The sequence below is a fragment of the Myiozetetes cayanensis genome, unplaced genomic scaffold (assembly GCF_022539395.1).
Source record: "Myiozetetes cayanensis isolate MyiCay16 unplaced genomic scaffold, myiCay2020 scf26, whole genome shotgun sequence".
Taxonomy (NCBI): domain Eukaryota; kingdom Metazoa; phylum Chordata; class Aves; order Passeriformes; family Tyrannidae; genus Myiozetetes; species Myiozetetes cayanensis.
In genome coordinates, this window is record NW_026087477.1 from 7,466,300 (window position 1) to 7,486,203 (window position 19,904).

At 57.6% G+C, this 19,904-nt stretch overlaps 1 protein-coding gene across 8 annotated transcripts in view; it reads left to right on the plus strand.

The window, feature by feature from the left end:
• TCF3 (transcription factor 3) overlaps window positions 1-19,904 on the plus strand; it is an 80,925-nt gene that overhangs the window by 40,242 nt on the left and 20,779 nt on the right. For all 8 annotated transcript variants that reach the window (XM_050321401.1, XM_050321402.1, XM_050321404.1 and 5 more), the window contains exons 4-8: window positions 1,600-1,673; window positions 2,691-2,784; window positions 10,464-10,531; window positions 13,709-13,838; window positions 15,432-15,481. In XM_050321401.1, the coding sequence (XP_050177358.1) occupies window positions 1,600-1,673; window positions 2,691-2,784; window positions 10,464-10,531; window positions 13,709-13,838; window positions 15,432-15,481 (416 nt within the window). The remainder of the gene's footprint in view (window positions 1-1,599; window positions 1,674-2,690; window positions 2,785-10,463; window positions 10,532-13,708; window positions 13,839-15,431; window positions 15,482-19,904) is intronic.

Below are 19,904 nucleotides of genomic sequence, written 5' to 3' on the forward strand. Positions count from 1 at the left end.
AATGAACAGTGAGGGGAGCGGAGGAGACAAATCCGTGGCATGTTTGCCATAATAATCAGCTTTGCCGAGCTGGAATGGGAGTGAGCCCTGTCCCCCTGCCCCTGCCCCCGTGTCCTTGCTCCCACACACTCCCCACCCCACTGTCAGCACCGCTGCAGGCAGCTCCCTGCTCCCAGCACAGCGTCCCGGGGCAGCTGGCAGGGAGAGCCCCCAGTGCAGCCAGGGGGTGATCCTGGATGCTGCCAGGAGTGCCATGTGCTGCTCCATGACCAGTGTGGCCCTGAGCCCCTGTGTGGGGTCGGGGTTGCCGTGGGCTGGAGCAGAGAGCTGGCCCCAGCCAGTGCCCTCCACACTGCTCAGCCTGCCAGGAGCTGGCATTTCTCCTTACCAGTGTCCCTGCAGCCTCCCCAGAGGTGGTGCCCCCACGCTGCCCAGCGCCCTCTCAAACCCCTGCATTCAACCCCCCGAGCCTTTAAAGCCCTGGTCACCCAGCAGAGCGGGAGGTGGAGCAGCACAGTCAGAAATGCTGCTGCTCTCTTCCAGGCAATGCTCATCCTGTGCAGTCGTGGCATCAGCTGCACCTCCAGCAGCTTTGCTTATGCAACACCCCAGGATTTTTGTGTCCCAGTGGGAATTTGCATCTCCCTGAAGGGGACCCAGGAGAGCTGGAGAGGGACTTTGGATGAGAACCTGAAGAGATAGGACAAGGGGGAATGGATTCCCACTGCCAGAGGACAGGGTCAGGTGGGACATTGGGAAGAAATTCCTCCCTGTGAGGGTGGGCAGGCCCTGGCACAGGTTGCCCAGAGCAGCTGTGGCTGCCCCTGGATCCCTGGAAGTGTCCAAGACCAGGTTGGACGGGGCTTGGAGCACCCTGGGCTGGTGGAAGGTGTCCCTGCCCATGGCAGGGGGTGGAACTGGATGAGCTTTGAGGTGCCTTCCAACCCAAACCATTCCATGATTCTCTGGCTCCCCAGGGTGCCTCGTGTGCCCAAGAGCTGCAGCCTGGGTGGACCTGGCAGGGGATGAAAGGAGCCCATTTCCCACCACAGGCTGTGCAGGCTCATTGCAAAACCCTCCTGGTTGGTCCTTTGCCATTTGGGTGAGATCCCCTTTGCCAGGGATGTGCTTGGAGATAAGCAGGAATGTGCTCTGATGGGCCCCTGCTGACATCACACCTTGACACCATGTCCTTGTAGCTCCATGGACAAAAATCAGGTCCTGCTGGAGAACTGGGATGGGTGCACTGGGATGTTTTCGACTCACAGTCCTCTTCACCGTCAGTCTGTGGGGGGAGGAGGTTGATGGGTGCTCTCTGGAATAAAGGAGTTAAAATGCTTGTTTCTCCTCTTCCCACTGTCCCGTGTTTTGAAACATTTCCAGGCTGTGGTGGGATTTGCTTTGAAGTTCGTGGAATAAATCCCAGCGGGAGTGGGAAGGTGAGGAGGGAGAGGGGAGGCTCACTCACGCCAAGTGGAAGTGGTTTATTAATGAAAATATTGGTTTGTTTGTAGAAGGAAGAGTTAATTTTACGAGAACACCTTTGAGGCTTTGCTGATAAAGCAAAGAGTAACCTTTGTTCTTCCTGTTTTTCGGCAGGCTTGGATGAAAGACCGGGATCAGGTTCCTGGGGAACGGGAGATCAAAACAGCTCCGCGTTTGACCAAGGAAGGGTAAGGACAAAGCACCAACAGCCACCTCCAACCAAAACAAAAGGGGGCTTTCCCAGGCCTTTCAGAGCACTGGGTCTAACCCTGGAACAGCTTCTCTTGCCCCGTTTTGGCCGTGGGTTCTGTGAACCCTGCGGGGGTGACAGCAGGGCCTCCCATCCCCGTCTCCCCAGGCTTCGCTGCCTTGAGGTCCCCTTGGAGAAGGTTTCTCCTCCAAAAGCCTCCCCCAGCCCCACTAGGGTGGTCTCCCATGGCTGCTCAGGCATCTCCCCTCCCTGCACAGTGTTGGTGTGGGAGAGGGGCGTTCCTGGGTGGGGGTGGGACAGGTCCCCAGATGGGGTCACAGTTGAGTGGGCTGAGGATTTTCACCGGGTGACAAAGCTTTCTGGGCTTTGGGAGACCAAGAAGGGGATGCAACCACATCATCCAGCCAAGGTGGCCTTAGTGGGGATAGAGAACATGGCAGGGGTTTTGCAGGAAAGGAGTCAAGGCTGCAACAGCTCTTGGCTTGGACCTGGGGAGGGAAAGAGAGAAAAGACATGAACTTAAGTGGAAACAGTGGCAGATGCTCGTGTCTAATGGGTTTGTGCCATTCATTTTTACAATGGCACCTTCCCCTCCCCTCTGGTCGGCAGCGGAGCTGTTGCTGTGCTGTCGGCTCTCATTTATATATTTAGATCTCATCTATTTATAGGAATATATTAAAAAATCATATTTATATTTATCCAGCCTTTTCCTAGCCCCTTGGCCCCCCTGGCTCTGAGAGGGCCTGCCTGGCTCTCGCCTGGTGAGTGCCAAACTGCCTGAGAGCTGCCAGCCTGGGGCAAACCGTGGTGCCACATCCCCTCCCAGCGCCACATCCTCGTGGCTGCACTGCCCAGCTCTCCTCTGGCATGAGGATAAAAAGCCTTTTCATAAGGAGCCTTTGCCCCTGCCAGGGGGAGGTTGGGCCCTGACAGTCCTGGGGTTTGGCTCAGCCCCCCCTGGCTCCAGGGTGACCCTCTGGTGTTGTCCCAGCAGAGCTACGGCGAAGGGCCCCACTACGGCGAGCACCGGGACATGCCCTCCCACAACAGCATCTCCTCGTCACCATTCCTGGGAGCAGGGCTCGTGGGTAAGTGCCTTCCAGCTGCCTGGCAGGTCCCCAGGGCGGGGGACATGTGGCACAGACTGGCCCGTGGGGGTGGGAGCGTTTGCCATCGCCCAGCATTGCCGTTCCCTGTGTCAGACCCGCTCCGGGTGTTCTCCAAGCTGTGGATCCAGAGGGTCTCATCAGTGCCCGACCTGTGGGACAGCTGCTGTGTTTTGTGGGGGGGGTTATTTTTCTCTGCTTCACAGGAGCACCCAGAGGCAGGTAGCAGGGATCAGTGCCTGACCGGCAGGCACAGGGTGGGCTGAGTGTGCTCCTGGGGGATGGTAATCAGGGGTGGGAGAGCCCCAGGAATGAGGGGGAGAGAAGACACGCTCATTGTTAAGGATTTAGGACAACATTAAGGACTTGGGATGAGCCTGCTTGAGCGGGGAGGTGTGACCAGATGAACCCACTGTGGTCCCTTCCAACCTGACCCACTCGGTGACTTGAATTGCAAGGGGCTCGTGGATGTGTCGCTTCCCAGCCTGGCAGCCCCTGCAGAGAACTGGAGGTGCTGCCCTCACTGCAGGGGGATTTGGAGGGGCCTTTTCCCGTGTCCTGCAAGGTTCCAGCAGCCCCACCCAACTCCTCCATCCCCAGCTCCAACAGGGCAGTGTGAGGAGCTCACAGGGACCGGCGAGTGCCGGAGATGATGATCCTGCATGACCGGATGTGTGTGACCATTTACCCAGTTACCTCTCCCAGCTCGGGGGTGGGAGGAGAGATTAAGAGCAGAAAATACCCATCCTGGAGGGCTTAGAGAGCTCTAATGGCATTAGGTCAGGAATTGGGGTTAGTCCTCCCCACCTTTGCCCACGCAGGGGTGATTAAACCCTCGGGCAGGTGTGGAAGGAGCAGTGCTGGGACAGGACCCGCTTGGGTTTGAAGGAGGGGTGGGAAGAGGGAATGGTGTTTGAAACAGAAAATCCCCCCCACAACAGGACCTCCTGCAGAGCTGGTGGGAAAGGGGAAGAGCAGAGCAGGCTCGTGCTGGGAAGGGAGCAGCCACACGTTGGCTGCTCCTGGCTCAGGTCGGAGTGAGGGGCTCGCTGTCAGCTCTGCTCCCCCCTTTCACCCCTCCTGCTCTTGGGGGGACGAAGTTTAGTTGCCCCTGGGGGCGGGGGTGTTGTGTGCAGGTGGAGGAGCATTTCTGAGCAGCTCCCCTGGCCCTCTGCAGGGGTGGTTGTTCCTTCTCATTTCTGCCCCAGGAGGATGTCGGTGAAGCAGAGGAGACGTTTCTGAGCGGGACGGAGCAGCCTTGATGCAGCTTGGCAGGGTTTGGGGGGGGATGTGCGTGGGGGGCCCATCCCAGCCCATCCCACACCTGGGGCCAAGGCAGCCTTGAGAGTTTCCAGCCCAGGAGGAGCTGCCCGGGGAGGAACACGGAGGTTTCCCCTTTGATGTGTACAGGGAAGACGCCTTTGGCTCCCTCTCAAAGCCGGGGCTCCCAGTCCTTGGCAGGCACCGCGGCACTCCCGGCGCTCCCGGCGGAGCTGCCGGCCCGACCGGTCCCCGGCACGTGGAGCTGGAGCCTCCACAGCCCCAGAGGGTGATTTCCAGTGGCTGGCCCTGGAGCTGAGGGCAGTCAGTGGCCTGTGGGACAGTGGCCACGCTCCGTGCCCGAGGCTCAAGTGGCATCTCCGCAGGGTCCCAGCCCGGGCGGTGGGTGCAGCACCGGGAGCTCCAGTGCCAAAACAGGAACAGCAACAGCCAGGGGTGTAAAGGGGTTCTTCACATTTCAAAGTCTCTTTTGTTCCTAAAACTGGGTGTGGTGAAGTAGAAAGCGTCAATTCCTGGAGCAGGTTCCAAAATACATAAATAAGTTTTCAGTGTAGAATCATGGAATGGTTTGGGTGGGAAGGGACCTTAAAGCCCATCCAGTCCCACACCCTGCCATGGGCAGGGACACCTTCCACTAACCCAGGGTGCTCCAAACTCCATCCAGCCTGGCCTTGGACACTTCCAGGGATCCAGGGGCAGCCACAGCTGCTCTGGGCAACCTGTGCCAGGGCCTCCCCACCCTCAGAGGGAATTTTTTCCCAATATCTAATCTAAACTTACAATCAAATCTGAACCTCCTCATGTGCTGAGCAGGATGGACCCAAGGAAGACCACAGGTGGAATTTTCCCTTCCTCTTTTCCAAGCTGCTTCTGAAAATTTTTCAGGTGGACAGATGCTGAGGGGTGGGGAGGAGGAACAGGCAGGGAAATAAAATAGTGCTTTTGCATACAGTAGTGTGAAAGCAGTGGCAGAATGGGAGGGAAAGGACAGTTTTGGAGGTTTGTCACTTCAGCTACCAGTCCCTTATTGCCATCAAGGTCCCCCTGGGCTGGGAAGCTCACTCCAGTGGGGAAAATGAGCAGAACCAGGAAATTTGAAAACTGGAGGAGATGGAGGGAGCAGATGAGGATGAACATGTTCTGGTACTTGGTGCATGAAAGGTGTGTGAGACATCTGAGCCCTTCTCCAAAATCTGAATTTGTGTCTCTTTCCCACTTGATCTTGTCTCTTCAAGAAGGATCAAGAACTGCTGAGAGAAACATTTTGGGTGGAATAAGGATGATCTGTGTTGGCAGTGGCGGGCTTGGCCAGCCAGAGATGGAGGCTGAGCTGGAAGGGTCCCCCAAAGCCAATGTGGACATTGGCTTCCCGTGCTGCTGCAGGCTCTGAGCACAGTCCTGGTGGTGCTGGCCTCCTCCTGGGACCCCTGTCCTCTGGATTTTGGGTTCCTGGAGTCAGTGCATGTCCCAGGGCCAGGCTGCAGCCCCCCATCCTCTGCCAATGGGCTTTAGGGACAGCGAGCACCTTCCCAGGGCGCAGGGACACCGCTGGACCGGGCAGCACTTGCTGGGGAAACAGAGCCAAAGGGTGATTTTTTTGGCTCTGTTTTCCACGTGGAAAAAGAGGCTCCTCTCTGACCAGGCTTTTGGTGGGCTGAGGAGCTCCTGCCAGCCTGAGCTTTGAAACAATCCTTTCCAGAGTGGAGATTCCCCCTGCCCCTGCAGGCCGGTGACATTCTGGGGCCGTGAAGTGCCCGAGGAGGATCCCGGGGGCAGCCTGTGCTGCCCTTCCCTCATGAAGGGATGTGTATCACCACTGTGTCACCACTCAAACTGATCTGACATGAGCAGAGGGCAAGGAGAGGGAGTTGGGAGCTGCAGGGTGGGGTGGTCCTTTGGATGGAGGAGCAGTGGAACGTGTGTGTTCATCCAGGGTTCTTCCCGCTGTGTCCCTGCACTGGGAGCTGGCTTTGCAAACTCCACGAGCAGACACTCCATGAAAAAGGCAGGGCTGGAGGGATTTGCCTGGCCCAGGAGAGAGGGAACATAGATGTGAGCTCAGCCAGAGTAGGGCACCGCCAGCACATCCTTGAAATCCCTGTGGGGCTGCAGCCCTGCCCCTTGTTCCTGTCCTGGCAGGTCCCTTTGCTGTCACCCCAACCCGTGCCCTCCTCCCCTGCCCACAGTCCCCTCCTGGAGCAGTGAGGAGGGGGCTGCTCAGCCCCTGGGGCAGAGCTGGTGGAGCACAAAGCTCTGGTGCACAGGCCAGGCAGATTTAATCCCGTTGTTCCCTGTCATTCCCTGCAGGCAGGCAGTGGTCCCAGCAGTGCTGGCAGCCGGAGGGACGGTCCCTGCCTGCTCCTCACAGGCAGCCCTGGTCCAGCCCATCCTTGGGGTGGTGTCCCTGTGGATTGCAGGGTGCACACCTCACCCAGAGCCAGCTGGAAAGGAGAAGCACTGAAATCTGCTCAGCTCAGACACAGAGATGTTGGATTTGGCCTTAGGGATGTTCTTTTGTTGAACGTCTGGCACGGTGGGATTTGCTTTGGGAGGCCCCTTCAGCACAGAGCAGGGAGGGCTGCCCTGGCGTGGGACCTGTGGGAGCTGCCCTCAGAGCTGACCTTCCTCTGCCCCCAGGGCTGCCCCAAGCTGGGGGTGATGCCCCTCCTGCACTCCTGGAGGGGACAATGTGAGGGGAATCCTCAGTGAGTTCCCTCTGCCACAGCTTCAGCTCCACGAGAGAGGAACAACCAGAGCTGTCTGCGGGACTGACTGGGCAGGGGGCTCTGGGCTGGGTTACACTGGGATGGCATAACCTGAATTTACAAAAAGAAGAAGAAAGTAAATTAGAACGTGTCCAAAGGAGGGACACAGAGCTGGGGAAGGGTCTGAGGAGCATCTGAGCTCTGCTCTGGGACCAGGGACAGGTCCTAGGGAATGACTGGAGCTGTGCCAGGGGGGTTGGGATGGATCTCAGGGAAAGGTTCTTCCCCCAGAGGGTGGTGGGCACTGCCCAGGCTCCCCAGGGCAGTGGGCACGGCCCCAAGACTGCCAGAGCTCCAGGAGCGTTTGGACAACGCTCTGAGGGACAGGGGGGGATTGTTGAGGTGTCCTGTGCCAGCCCTTGGTGCTGTTCCTGGAGGACAAGGGACATCCTGGGGACTTCTGAGCATCCCAGCCCGGGATGTGGAGAGGTGACAGGAGGGTCCCTGGCTGTCCCAGGGTGGTGCCAGGACACGGTGTGGTGACAAACCGGCTCTGCCCAGAGGATGAGGAGGATGAGAGGAGCTTTTCTGTCTGTTTGCAATCACCAGCTCCACAATTTACTGTTCATCTTCAGCGGGGGCAGGCGGGGAGGGGGTTGGTTAAACAGTGAGGAAACTGATAAGCCAGAACAGATTTCTTTCTAGTAATTATTTCCAGTAATTAGCTGCCTTTCAGAGCAGTGTTTCTAATCGGGTGGGTATTGTCAGAGACTGTGTATTGGGGTCTTCCTGGACAATGACTTTAATCGGGGGGTTGTTGCTGCTCCTGGGTTTTTAACTTTTTTTTTTTCCCTCCCCCTCTTTAATCCCTGGCTGTGTTTTTCCTCCCCTTTTCCCCCAGGCTGGAGCTCTAATGGAATTATCGGTGCAGGGCTGGGGGAGGCACGTGCTGGGTGGTGGGAGCTGTTTCAGGATGGGGTGATGGCACTGGTTTTCCCAGCAGGTGCTGCAAAAACTCATAGGCAGCACTTAAATACCTTTTCTTGGGGCGTCCTGTGCAGGGCCAGGGGCTGGACTCTGATGATCCCCATGGGTCCCATCCATCTCAGGACACTCTGTGAGTGGGGCTTGTCTTGGGGAGAGAAGTGGCAAAGCCACAAGTCCATTAAAAAGCAGTTTGCACCAGTGGGGATGAAATGCCACCACAGTCCAGGTGCCAAAGCCAATCCCTGTTGCTGCCAGAGCTGGTGGGAACCTCGGGGAAGAGGAGTTTTGACTGTGCCACCCTGTCCCTGGGCTCAGGAGCAGATGTGCCTTTGGGAGGAGCCAGCACAGACGGCTTGGGGGGGTTCTCTGGAGAAGCCCTGGGTGAGGGCAGGGCCTGGGGGAGGCTTTCCTGAGCCTGGCACAGCCAGAGCCTGCAAGAGGGAACGTGCTGGAGATGCTGAATGCTCCCAAACAGTTTCTGGGGGCACCTTGCTCCAGGTGCCTCCACAGTGCTTCACCCTGGCATGTTGAAAATCTGCAGAGGTAAATCCCACAGGGAGGATTTCCAAAGGAAACCCCTTTCCTCTTCAAGGGATTTATTCCCAGTATCTCCTGATCCCCCTCCCACAAGAGCTCTTAACACCCGTCTGCAGGATTTCAGTAATGCTGTCGGGAGCACGACGGCACCTGGGGAGGTTCCTGGGGGTTTCTTTGCCGAGAAACTGCCTCCATCCTGGTCCCTGCCTCCCTCCTGGTCCCTGCCTCCCTCCTGGGGCTCTGCCACCTTTCCTGGGCAGTGCTCTGGGCTGTGGCTGCCAAGGGGTGACCAAGGGGACTCCGGGTTTGCCGCCTGTGCCGGTGGCATCTCCCTGCCCACGGAAACAGCTCCTTCTGCTGGCAAGTTCAGCTGCTTCTGGCCCAGCCTGTGGACTTCTTGAATTTCATCAGGCTGAGTTACCCGCCTGGAAGAGTTTGCCATTCTCTTTTCTGCCTTGTTTTTGTAGGAAATTAAATGTATGATTTCTACTGCTGAGGTTTTTGCTGCTTTTCCCCTTGTTATGGGATGATGGAGGGTGCAGGAGCTGGGGCTGGCTGGGGGCTGCCCTCTCTTTCCCAATCTCCCACATCCCAGGAGGCTCCCACTGATCCAAGCGTGCAGGAGACCCTGATACTGGGCACGTTAACCAAGCAAGGCATCAGAGACCACCCAGAGAAGGTTGTGGGTTTGGAACAGTGCAGTGCAGAGCTGGCCCTCGGTTCAGAGAATCCCAGAATCTCCTGAGCTGGGAGGGACTCACAGGGATCATCCAGTCCAACTCCTGGCCCTGCCCAGGACACCCCAACAATCCCCCCTGTCCCTCAGAGCGTTGTCCAAACGCTCCTGGAGCTCTGGCAGCCTTGGGGCCGTGCCCACTGCCCTGGGGAGCCTGGGCAGTGCCCACCACCCTCTGGGGGAAGAACCTTTCCCTGAGATCCGAGTCCTCGTGGCTGAGCATCTCCCCATGGCACAGGCTGAGTCCTTTGCAGCGTGGCCGGCGCTGCGGCAGATCCAGCCCTTAAGCTCTTTTAGGAATTAGGTCATTTAGGGGATCCATCCTCTGACATCCTGACCTTTGTTTACTTAACGTTTAAGCCTCTGAGAGGAAAGGGCAGCAGTGCCCGGGGGACCTGTCTGTGGCTGCAGGTGAGGGGTGGGGGGTGCTGGGGAACTGTGAGCTTCCCATTGGGAATGGGGTGCTGGGGCTTGGGGCTTGCAGTGGGGGAACCCACGCTGAATTTTCTGGCTCGAGTTCAAGGCCTCCATGGTAAGGTTGCACTGTGAGCAGCCTCCTCTCTCTTCCCATCTGGCACAGGTTGCCCAGAGCAGCAGTGGCTGCCTCTGGATCCCTGGGAGTGCCCAAGGCCAGGTTGGATGGGGCTTGGAGCAATCTGGGCTGGTGGAAGGTGTCCCTGCCCATGGCAGGGGTGGAACTGGATGGTATTTAAGGTCCCTTCCAACCCAAGCCAGTCTGGGATTCTATAAAGTCCACGTGGGCACTGCTGGCATGGGGCTGCTCCCGTGTGGATCCCAACTGGCATCAACGCTCCGGCCGTGAGGAACCCACAGACCAGGAGGAGTCTGCCTGGTGGGACTGAACAGAGGGGGCTTGGCAAGGAAAGGAGTGCTTTCCTATTAATCCCCCCTCTTCAGATCTGGATGGGGTTTGGAAAGTTGAATCCCCACCAGGAGAGGGGGAGAAGGTGACCAGGGCACTGGAGCGGAGCAGGAGCGCAGCTCTCGTGCTCTGGGGTTGTATTTCCTGTTGTCTGGGAAGCGCCTGTGGAGTCTGGTCACACATCCTGGCGCTCGGTTCGCTCCGTCCCTGCCTCTGCCAAGTTCAGCTGGCTGGATCTGAGGTGTCTGCAGGGATTTTTTTGGCTCTGGGCTGACACTGCCAGTTTCCATGGCCACGGGCACTTCCCTGCGCCGCTGCAGCACCAGGGTTGGTGTTTCTGGACCCGCTCTCCCTCAACTTAGAGCGGCTCCTCTTTCAGCACAAGCGTTTTTGGGGGGCTGTCGCTTCCGTGGAGGGTGGGGGGAGCTGCCTCACAGAAACAGGCTTTGCCCCTCAGCCTGGCCTGGGTGCTTGGGGGCACACAGAACACATCCCCTTCCCTCTTACCCAAAGCCTTGTCTTTCCTCTGCAGGGAAGAGCAGTGACAGAGCCTCATACTCCACGTTTGGAAGAGACACAGGGATGCCAGGACTAAACCAGGTAATGATCGAATGCAGGGTGATTTTTTTGCCTGGTTTACTGGCTCCCAGGAGTGAGAGCCTGTGAGTGAAAACCAGCCTGGGGTTTGCATCTCCCCTCTGTGCACGGGGTCCTGGAAAGCCTCTGCTCTGCTCCAAAACCTCTGTGGAGTGTCAGGAGTTCACAGAGGCGTGTGTTGCTGGCTCAGAAGAGTTGTCAGAGGTTAGAAAATGTTGGTTGTAGCAGCTTCTCACTTCTTTTCCAAACCTCTTCAGTCAGGCTCGCTTGTTTTGTTATTGTTAATCCTGGCTTGTATTTAATCAGCCATGACCCAGCTACGCTGTCTTGGTGGGGAGTTCCAGTGAGTCAGATCCAAGCAACACCTTTCCCTGTGCCAGGGTGGCCAAGGAAGGAATCTTCTCCCTCCTACTGCCTGCCCTGGGGCTCTCTCTCTGTCTCTCTGTCTCCCCAACCCAAAAATCCCCCAGTACCCTGTGTCCCATTTTAGGGCAGGGAGGTTCCATGAGATGGTTTCTGTGCTGTTGTATCATCATTTCAGTGACTGTCGGGCAGTGGTTTTGTTTTATGGTGGGGACCCACAGACAAGTTCTGTGTTCAGCTCTGGGGCACCAACATCAGGACGTGGAGCTGCTGGAACAAGCCCAGAGGAGGCCACAGAGATGCTGCCAGGGCTGGAGCCCCTCTGCTCTGGAGCCAGGCTGGGAGAGCTGGGGGGGTTCACCTGGAGAAGAGAAGGCTCCAGGGAGACCTGAGAGCCCCTTGCAGGGCCTAAAGGGGCTCCAGGAGAGCTGGAGAGGGACTGGGGACAAGGGATGGAGGGACAGGACAAGGGGGGATGGCTTCAAACTGACAGAGGGCAGGGATAGATGGGATACTGGGAAGGAATTGTTGGCTGTGAGGGTGGGGAGGCCCTGGCACAGGTTGCCCAGAGCAGCTGTGGCTGCCCCTGGATCCCTGGAAGTGTCCAAGGCCAGGTTGGATCAAAGGAGCACCCTGGGCTGGTGGAAGGTGTCCCTGCCCATGGCAGGAGGTGGAATTGGGTGGGCTTTATATCCCTTCCAACCTGAATCATTCCAAGATTCCACAATTTCCACACTGCAGGACGGTGGCAGAGCCTCCTCTTGCAGCCACAGCCCAGCCCCGCCAGGTCACCCCGTGTGAACCCCCGGGCCGTGCCGGGGGAATGAAGGACGCGCTTCCTGTGGGGAATACCACGGGCGTAAATCCGAGCCCGGGAACGCGGTCCAGCAGCCCTGAGATAATCCACCAGCATCCAGAAATAGTCTGTCTGGAAGGAGCGAGCACCTCTGCTTTGATGTGCTGCTCCCAGTGCCCCCGTGGGTGCCCAGAGCGGCTCCAGGGGAAACAGTCCCACCATTTGATCTGCGGGAGGGGCTCTTGGCCGGACAGCTCTTATTTTATCCGTGTACACACACGCACACATGACATGTTTTAATTTTGCACAAATTGGTCATAATTTCCTCCTCTCTGAAGTGAGGATGTTTCCTTTGCTGGAGCAGCTGTGCTGGCTGTGCCAGAGTGGATTTCATTTACCGCTGAAGCTGCTCAAACAAAACCGGGCCCGGTGCCAAGTGTTGCTTTTGGATGTGATGGTTTTGCTGGGCTCTGGTGGAGGAGGGGAGATATAAGGTAACACAGATGGGGGGGGAAAATGGTGCTGCAGGGCTCTGGATCGGGTGGCAGATCCCATCTGATGTGGGGGGGGGAGACAAAACCCCCTTGTGTGGGGCTGGGGAGGCGAACGGAGCCAGCTGTGACCCCCAGAGCAGTTGTTGCTTCTGGCTCCCATTTGCGGGGAGTGAGGGGAGGGTTGGCCTTTTTTTTTTATTATTTTTGAAGAGATGAAAAATTTCCTGGTGGAGATGCCCTGGCTGGGGGAGCAGGTTCTTCCCAAAAACACTCTGCTCCGAGGCAGAGCCGTGGCTTCCTCCTTGTGCAACTCTGAACCACCTCCAGAGGCATCTCGAGGGAGAGGGAATGGGAAGAAAACTCTTTTCTCTTGGAAATGGCCTTGAAATCCCAGAGATGCCCACGGGAGGAGCTGGGCAGCAGCTCCCGGGATCCCTCTGGGCTGCTTTCCTTGGCAGAGCAGGTCCGGTGTGACGGTAACCTGAGCGCTGGAACAGATTGCAGGAATGTCACCAGCTGTGAACACACGAGCTCCTCTTTCCCTCCCTGACCCCTTTCTGGAGTTTGAAAGCAGAGTTTTTTCCTTCCAGTTTCTCCAAAGCCTGAAATCCTCCTTTATTTCCGTGTGTTGCCCTCGGAAGATGGGTCAAAGCTGAGCTTTTGGGACTTGAAGGGCCCTTTGGCAGCCCTGTGCAATTCCATGTAAATACACTGAACTTCCTCCCGAGGTGAGGGGGGCTGGAGGAAAGGTGGGATTGCTCCATCCCAGGAGGGTTGGAGCACCCTGGGCTCCGGCTCCCCCAGCTCTGTGCTGCTTCCCAGCGTGCCCAAGGTCAGCTACGATAAACACAGGGGAGGAGTTTCCTGGTTTTAGAAAGAGGGATTTGGCTTTTCTCTGATAAAACACAAGAGAAAACCACCCCAAGCAGCAGCAGCAGCTTGTTCTCAAGCAGGGCTTGCCCATGTCTGGATCTACCTGGGAATAAACCATTTTGCTTTTGCCAAAGGCCGAGCTCAGGTGTGAGTCTAACTTTGGAGGGAAGACAAGTTCCAGTTCCCCAGAACTTGTGTTTCTTGTCACAGTTCCCCCTGGACCCCCCAGAATCACTTTCCTGCTACTATTTTGGGCTTTCCCAAACAAACAGAACTGGCTTATCCCACCCTCCTGAGCAGCAGGGTGAGCTGGGACCCCAACACTCCCACCGTGGCACCTGCAGGGTGAGCTGGGACCACGATGCTCCCCGTGATGGCACCTGCTGGTTCTCCTCCTCGGCTTGCAGGGGTTCCTCGCTGGGGTCCAGCAGGAAAACACAGGCTGAAAGACCCTCTTGTTCCTCCACACCTCCCCCTCCATCTCTCCCCCCATATTTACGGGTTTGTTTTCCCTTCTGGCCCCTCGGCTCGTGTTTGTTTTTCCCCTCGGCCGAGTCGCTGGGAAGGTGTCTCAAAGCCGCTCTGTTCTCTCCCAGCGAGTCGTTTTCCAGCCTCATTCCATGGAAGGGCTTCTCTCTCTCTCCTTGTTTGCAGAGCGGGTTCCTGCCCAGCGAAATGGGAATCGCCAGCCCCGGCACTCTGTCCCCCACGGGGGGCAAAGGGGGGTCCCAGTATTTCTCTTACCCCAACAATCCTCGCAGGAGAGGTGCTGAGAGCAGCATTGGTGAGTCCCCACGTGCCATGGCTTGAGGGAACCTCAGGGGTGTCACCTGAGGCAGCTCTGCCTTTGGGAATGGAGGAACTGAGGCTGGGAATGTTGGGAATGACAAACTGATGTTGCCAAGTGTGTACCTGGTGTGAATTTGGCTTTTGGGTTTTTTTTTTTTTTGGGGGGGGAATGCATAGAAATATCTCTGTGTATCTATATAGAAATATCTGACTTTAAGAAAATAAAGGGCTCAGGGTCAGGTAGAATTCCCTTCTTCCTGGAAAATGTCAGATTAGATGAAAGCAGCAAATGGCTCGAGGTTCTTCTCAAAACACCTGCAGCCACAGTGCACATCACTGGGCATTCCTGAAGACCTTGGAATGCCTTGGCAGCTGTTTTTATGGCCGGTGGCCCTCCCTGGAGCCCAGGAACAGGTCATTGCAGGGTAGCATGAGGTCCAGACACTGTGCCAGGACACGGGACACAGGGAATGTCCACTCTCTCCCTGCCTGCTCCCAAGTTCCCAAGCAGGAGCCCACGTCTGGATCTACCTGGGAATAAACCATTTTGCTTTTGCCAAAGGCTGAGCTCAGGTGTGAGTTTAACTTTGGAGGGAAGACAAGCTCCAGTTCCCCAGAACTTGAGTTTCTTGTCACAGTTCCCCTCCAGAATCACTTTCCTGCTGCTATTTTGGGCTTTCCCCAACAAACGAAACCAGAAGTGACCCTGTGTGACGGGTGGTTTCTCAGTGCTTTTCAGAAAAAGGCTGCCCCCACCCATTTTCAGCCTGGAAAATGATTCTTTTGTGTTCTATGGGATTAATTTCTCCTCCAGAGAAACATCCCAGCAGAGTCCCTGGCTGTGTTAGCACCCTGCCCCCCTGCCCCTCAGCCACAGCCATCCTTAATTATGAAAATTAAGGACCTTAGTTATGAAAAATAATAAATAATAATGATGAGAAATAATAACTATTAAAAATACAAATTAGGAAAATATCAAATTAAAATATCAGAAGCACTGGTTGTGCTTCCCTTGAGCCACTCATGATGTTTCCCCACCACCTCCCTGAATTGTCCCCCCCCCCACAGGACACTGTCCCTCCAGGGCTGGACCTGCAGGGATGTACTGGGGACTGGTCCTGGGAAGCACATCCCTGCCTCCTGCAGCAGTGAAGCTTTCCCAAGTATATCCTTGTGTAAGGAGAAATGAAAATACAACCCAGCCCTGCACGTGTTCCCTTTCTCCACAGACCCACTTCAAGTTAAATTGTTTCCCAAAAAAGCCCCAGCAAGGGTTTGTAACACTAAATACTATTATATTTATGGGCTCACTCTCTCCCAAGGAGCCCTTCCTTGTGGGGTGGCACCTCTTGCTGCCCCGGGATCTCTGTCTGTGGGTGAAACCTGCCCCCAAAAGGTGCAGATGAGATTTGGAGAGGCTCATCCTCGGACACTTTGACCATTGATCCTTCCTTGGCTGTGGGACATTTGGGATCTGAGCCCTGTCTGTACCTGCAGCTTCCAGCCCTAGAAATTTTTGCTGTAGGTGGTTTTCCCTCCCACTGACCCCCTTCGAAACTTAGACCCTCTCTTCTCTCCCCTAACCCAGATGGACAGCCCAAAAAGGTTCGGAAGGTGCCTCCTGGACTCCCCTCCTCGGTAAGTGGCGGCAGCGTGTTCCGTGTTCCCCGCGGGCATCTCCTCCCTCCCTTGGGAATTATCCCTGCTCCTGGGAGCTGCCAGGGCCCTGCAACCCCAAACAGCCAGGGTTTGGATTTTAGCAGGATGGGGAAGGGTTTTCCCAGCTCCCAAGCAGGACAGAGGGGAAGTGATGGGAAGGAGAGCTCCTTAGGGAAGGAGCATTCCCGGTGCGGGGGCATTCCTGGTGCGGGGGCACCTCCCCAGCCGGGGCTCTGGCCCCGTGGCCTCCTGCCCTGCTGCCTCTGCTGTGTCTGACGTTATGTGGCGAGTGAAAGGCGATCCTCAGGGCTCGGGTTTCACTCCAGGAGGGAAAGCAGCGCCGTTGGAGCAGGCTCCAGGTGTGCGTGCCCTGCGCGGGCTGCGCGGTGGGAAAGCCGAGCAGCCTGCAGGAATACGCTCTCCCTGCTCCCGCGGCTGCTCCAGGGGAGCAGACTGAACAATGTCTTTGTGGCTGCGAGTAATGGGATCTCCAGGAAAGCTAATTGGAGCGGGCTGGAGGGTTCCTGCAGGAATACGGGAGCTGTCTGGCGGCCGAGGCTGCATTCCTGGCTGGAGCGTTTGCGTGCTTGGAGGGGGACGGGACGGCTCTGTCCCATGGGCTCTGTCCCATGGGCTCTGTCCCCAGGCCGGGGCTGTGCCCTCATCCATGTCCTGTCACTCCCTGCCAAAGCTGGTGCTGGTGCAGTGCTCCCCCACTGCCCAGGGGACACCCCCATCCGTGGGGGAAATCTGTGCAGTTGCATTCCCTGTCTCTGCTGGCTGTAACCTCCACCACAGGCTCGGCCTTTGGAAGTGCAGCCTGAGGTGCTGGTTTGGGAGGATGGAGGGGGAGGAAGGCACAGAGGGTTTGCCAGGTTGTGCTCGCAGGCTGGAGTGTGTTGAAGGGTCGGTGTGGATCCACATGGGGCAGAAACCACCTCCAGTGAGCAGGGCCGAGTTGCTCCAAGTCTGTGTTTTCCCTGGGAAAACCTGCTTGGAGCGGAGTCTGTGTCGCTGCCTCGAGTTTCTGTGTGAAGTGTGGAGCTTTCAAATCCAGTCGACATGTGGGGAAAACATCGCTCCCGACAAATGGCCTTTATTGGCCTCGGATTTCAAAGTGTCGGGACTGGCCCGGTCCTGCTGGCGGTGCCCTGCAGGGCCCCGATTCCCACAGGAAAAGCCGCTCGGCTTTTGCCAAAGCCCAGCCCCTTCCCTGTGCCTGAGCCAACACCTGCACAGTGGCCTTTCATAGGATCGTGGAATGGTTTGGATTGGAAGGGACCTTGAAGCTCATCCAGTCCCACCCCCTGCCACGGGCAGGGACACCTTCCACCAGCCCAGGTTGCTCCTTTGATCCAACCTGGCCTTGGACACTTCCAGGGATGGGGCAGGCACAGCTTCTCTGGACAACCTGTGCCAGGGCCTCCCCACCCATGAGGGTGAATTTCCTCCTCACATCTCCCCTAAATCACCCTCCTTGCCCTGGCTGTCACCTCGGCTGCCCCTTGAGGCCAAAGCTCTGATTTTGGGAGCACAGGCTGGTGCTGCCTCCTTCCCTCACCCTCTCCGTGCCGTGAGCTCCGGCTTCCTGCTTTGTTTTTGAACTTCCACACCTGGGGAGAGCAATCCGTGCCGAGGCGGCAGGAGAAGTGTGAAGCAGAAGGAGTGGCCTCAAAGGCAGCGGATCAAAGGCTCTTTCTTGTCTGACTCGCCCGTGCAGGAGCCCGCCCCGTGTTATCACTGGACCCTGTGCAAAATAAATAGGTTAATCAGCATCTTATTAAAATGAAGTGCTTTAATCCGTAATTCCCGAGCTGCTTTGAAAACTCGCCGAGGTCAGCGGCTGGAAGGGCTGGGGGTGGCTGGAGGGGGAGCGGTGATGCCAAAGGCACCGAGAGGCACCGGCAGTGTGAGGGGGATGTGAGGGGCGATGCCAGGCAGGGATGGGCACAGAGAGGCCTGTTCTGGTAACCTGCAGCCTTCGGGCTCAGTGCTTGTGTCCTGAGGAGGCCCCGAAAATGCTCCAAAGGCTGGAGCCCCTCTGCTCTGGAGCCAGGCTGGGAGAGCTGGGGGGGTTCACCTGGAGGAGAGAAGGCTCCAGGGAGACCTGAGAGCCCCTTTCAGAGTCTGAAGGATCTGGAGGCCCTTTAGGGGAGCTGGAGAGGGACTTTGGACAAGGGATGGAAGGACAGAACAAGGGGGAATGGCTTCCCAGTGCCAGAGGGCAGGGTTAGATGGGAGATTGGGAAGGAATTGTTGGCTGTGAGGGTGGGGAGGCCCTGGCACAGGTTGCCCAGAGCAGCTGTGGCTGTCCCTGGATCCCTGGAAGTGTCCAAGGCCATGTTGGACGGGGCTTGGAGCACCCTGGGCTAGTGGAATGTGTCCCTGCCCATGGCAGGGGGTGGGATGAGATGATTTTTAAGGTCCCTTCCAACCCAAACCATTCCATGATTTCAGGCAAGAGGTGCTGGGCTCTGGTTGCCCTCAGGGCACGAAGCCTCTTGGAGCCTCCCTGCAGCTCTGGAGCTCCTGACCACAGGCTGGTGTGTCCAGGCACAGGACTAGGACTGGATAGGGCCCCCCAGGCCCTGCTGCACATCAGCTGCTGAGCCACAGGAACCCGGGGAGGGATTTTGTGCAAGTCCATTCCTGCAGGATGTTGTTGCCACAGCGAGAGCGGAGCTGTTTGAGCCTGCGAATTCCCAGTCTGGTCACTGCTCTGTTTAGCCTCAGTCTGCCCCAAGTCCCACCCCAGCTCCTGCATTTGAGCAAGAAAAACAGGGAGGGGAAAACAACCCAACACCACAAAGCGCTGCGAATCCCAGCGCTGGGGCTTTTCGAGCGGCTCTCGCCGCGCTGGCAATTTTAACCGGAGGAAATGACCTCACCTGGAGGTCCCCGAGGCCGCCGGCTGAGGGCTGGGGCCACGGGCTGGGGAAGGGCTGGGGAACGGGGACCTGGCCCTGATTTACTGTTTCCTGCAGCCCTTGGCCCCCGGCTCGGCCGCCGTGCCCGCACGGAGGGGCTCAGTGCTCCTCACTTGGCTGGGCCAGGGAAGGATGGAGTCGGCTTTTCACAGCCCTCCCCGGTGCTGAGCAGCAGAAATGAAAAATCTGGAGGGGTCAGGGCCAGAACTGTGGTGAAATTTGGCTCCAGCAGGAGATGGAGGGGGAGAAGGGGGTGTCCGGGATGGGGGAGCAACAAAGCGAACTCTCCTCTGCTCTGCCTCTCCCCTGCAATGCTTCTTCTCCCTTGCTTTGCACCCTCCTTGCCCCGTTCCATCCCTGTGATTTTCCCCTCCCGGTTTCCAGCGGGGATGTCGGAAATGGCTGTTGGGGCCGGCGGTTCCCCCCGCGCTGCTGCGGCACAGCTGCCTGTGGCGCTGGCCGGGCGCCAGCCCCTGGCAGATGGCGCAGGGCTCTTCAGGCGTCCTCCCCTCGGCTCCCCGGCCTGGCTCCCGCCATTTAATCAAATTACAGCAAAAGGCAATTTGCTGGGTTCTCTCCTTCCCCCCCCATCCTACCCCACCACCACCCCGCTCCGTTCCCCCCTCCCCGTGCCCGCCACGCTGGCCCCGCTGCCGCTCCAAGGAAAGGGGCCTGCAAGTCTCTTCTCGAGTGAGGGATGAAGGGCAGCTGCCAGTGTCTGTCAGGGTTTTCCCTCCCCCCATCTCTTTATTTCCTTTTTTTTTTGGTCTTCAGTTCACAGGTTCCCCCCAGAGTCACCGAGTCGGGGGTGTTGACGGAGCTCTCTCAGGTCCTCGAGCCCAACCATAACCCCCCCCGAACCCGTGTCCCCAGGTGCCACATCTGTGCATTTTTGAACACTGCCAGGGATGGTGACTCCACCACTGCCCTGGGCAGCCTGTGCCAGTGCCTGACCACTCTTTCAGTGAAGACATTTCCCCTGATATCCCACCTGAGCCTTCCCTGGCACAACTTGAAGCTGTTTCCTCTTGTCCTTGTGTCTGCCTGGGAGCAGAGCCCGACACCCACCCCAGCTCCCCCCTTCCTGTCAGGGAGTTGCAGAGCCAGAAGGTCCCTCCTGAGCCTCCTTTTCTCCAGGCTGAGCCCCCCCAGCTCCCTCAGCTGCTCCTGCTGCTCCAGCCCCTTCCCCAGCTCTGTTGTCCCTTCACCCGCTCTCCATCCATGGCACCAACGCCCACAAGGTGATTTCAGCTCCCTGTGGCCCTGCAGGGTCCAGCCACACGTGGGGAAGGACCAGGGCTGCCCCTGGTGTTCTGAACACCCCAGTTTTGGGAGAAGCTGCTCCAAGAAATGGGAACCTCAGCTGCCAGGGGAAAATGAAGCCGTGGATATGTTGAAGTGCAGCCACTGGTGCTTTTCAGAGGGGTTTGGTGGGATTTGGGAGATTTTTTTTGTCAGTGTTTTGGGTTTTTTTT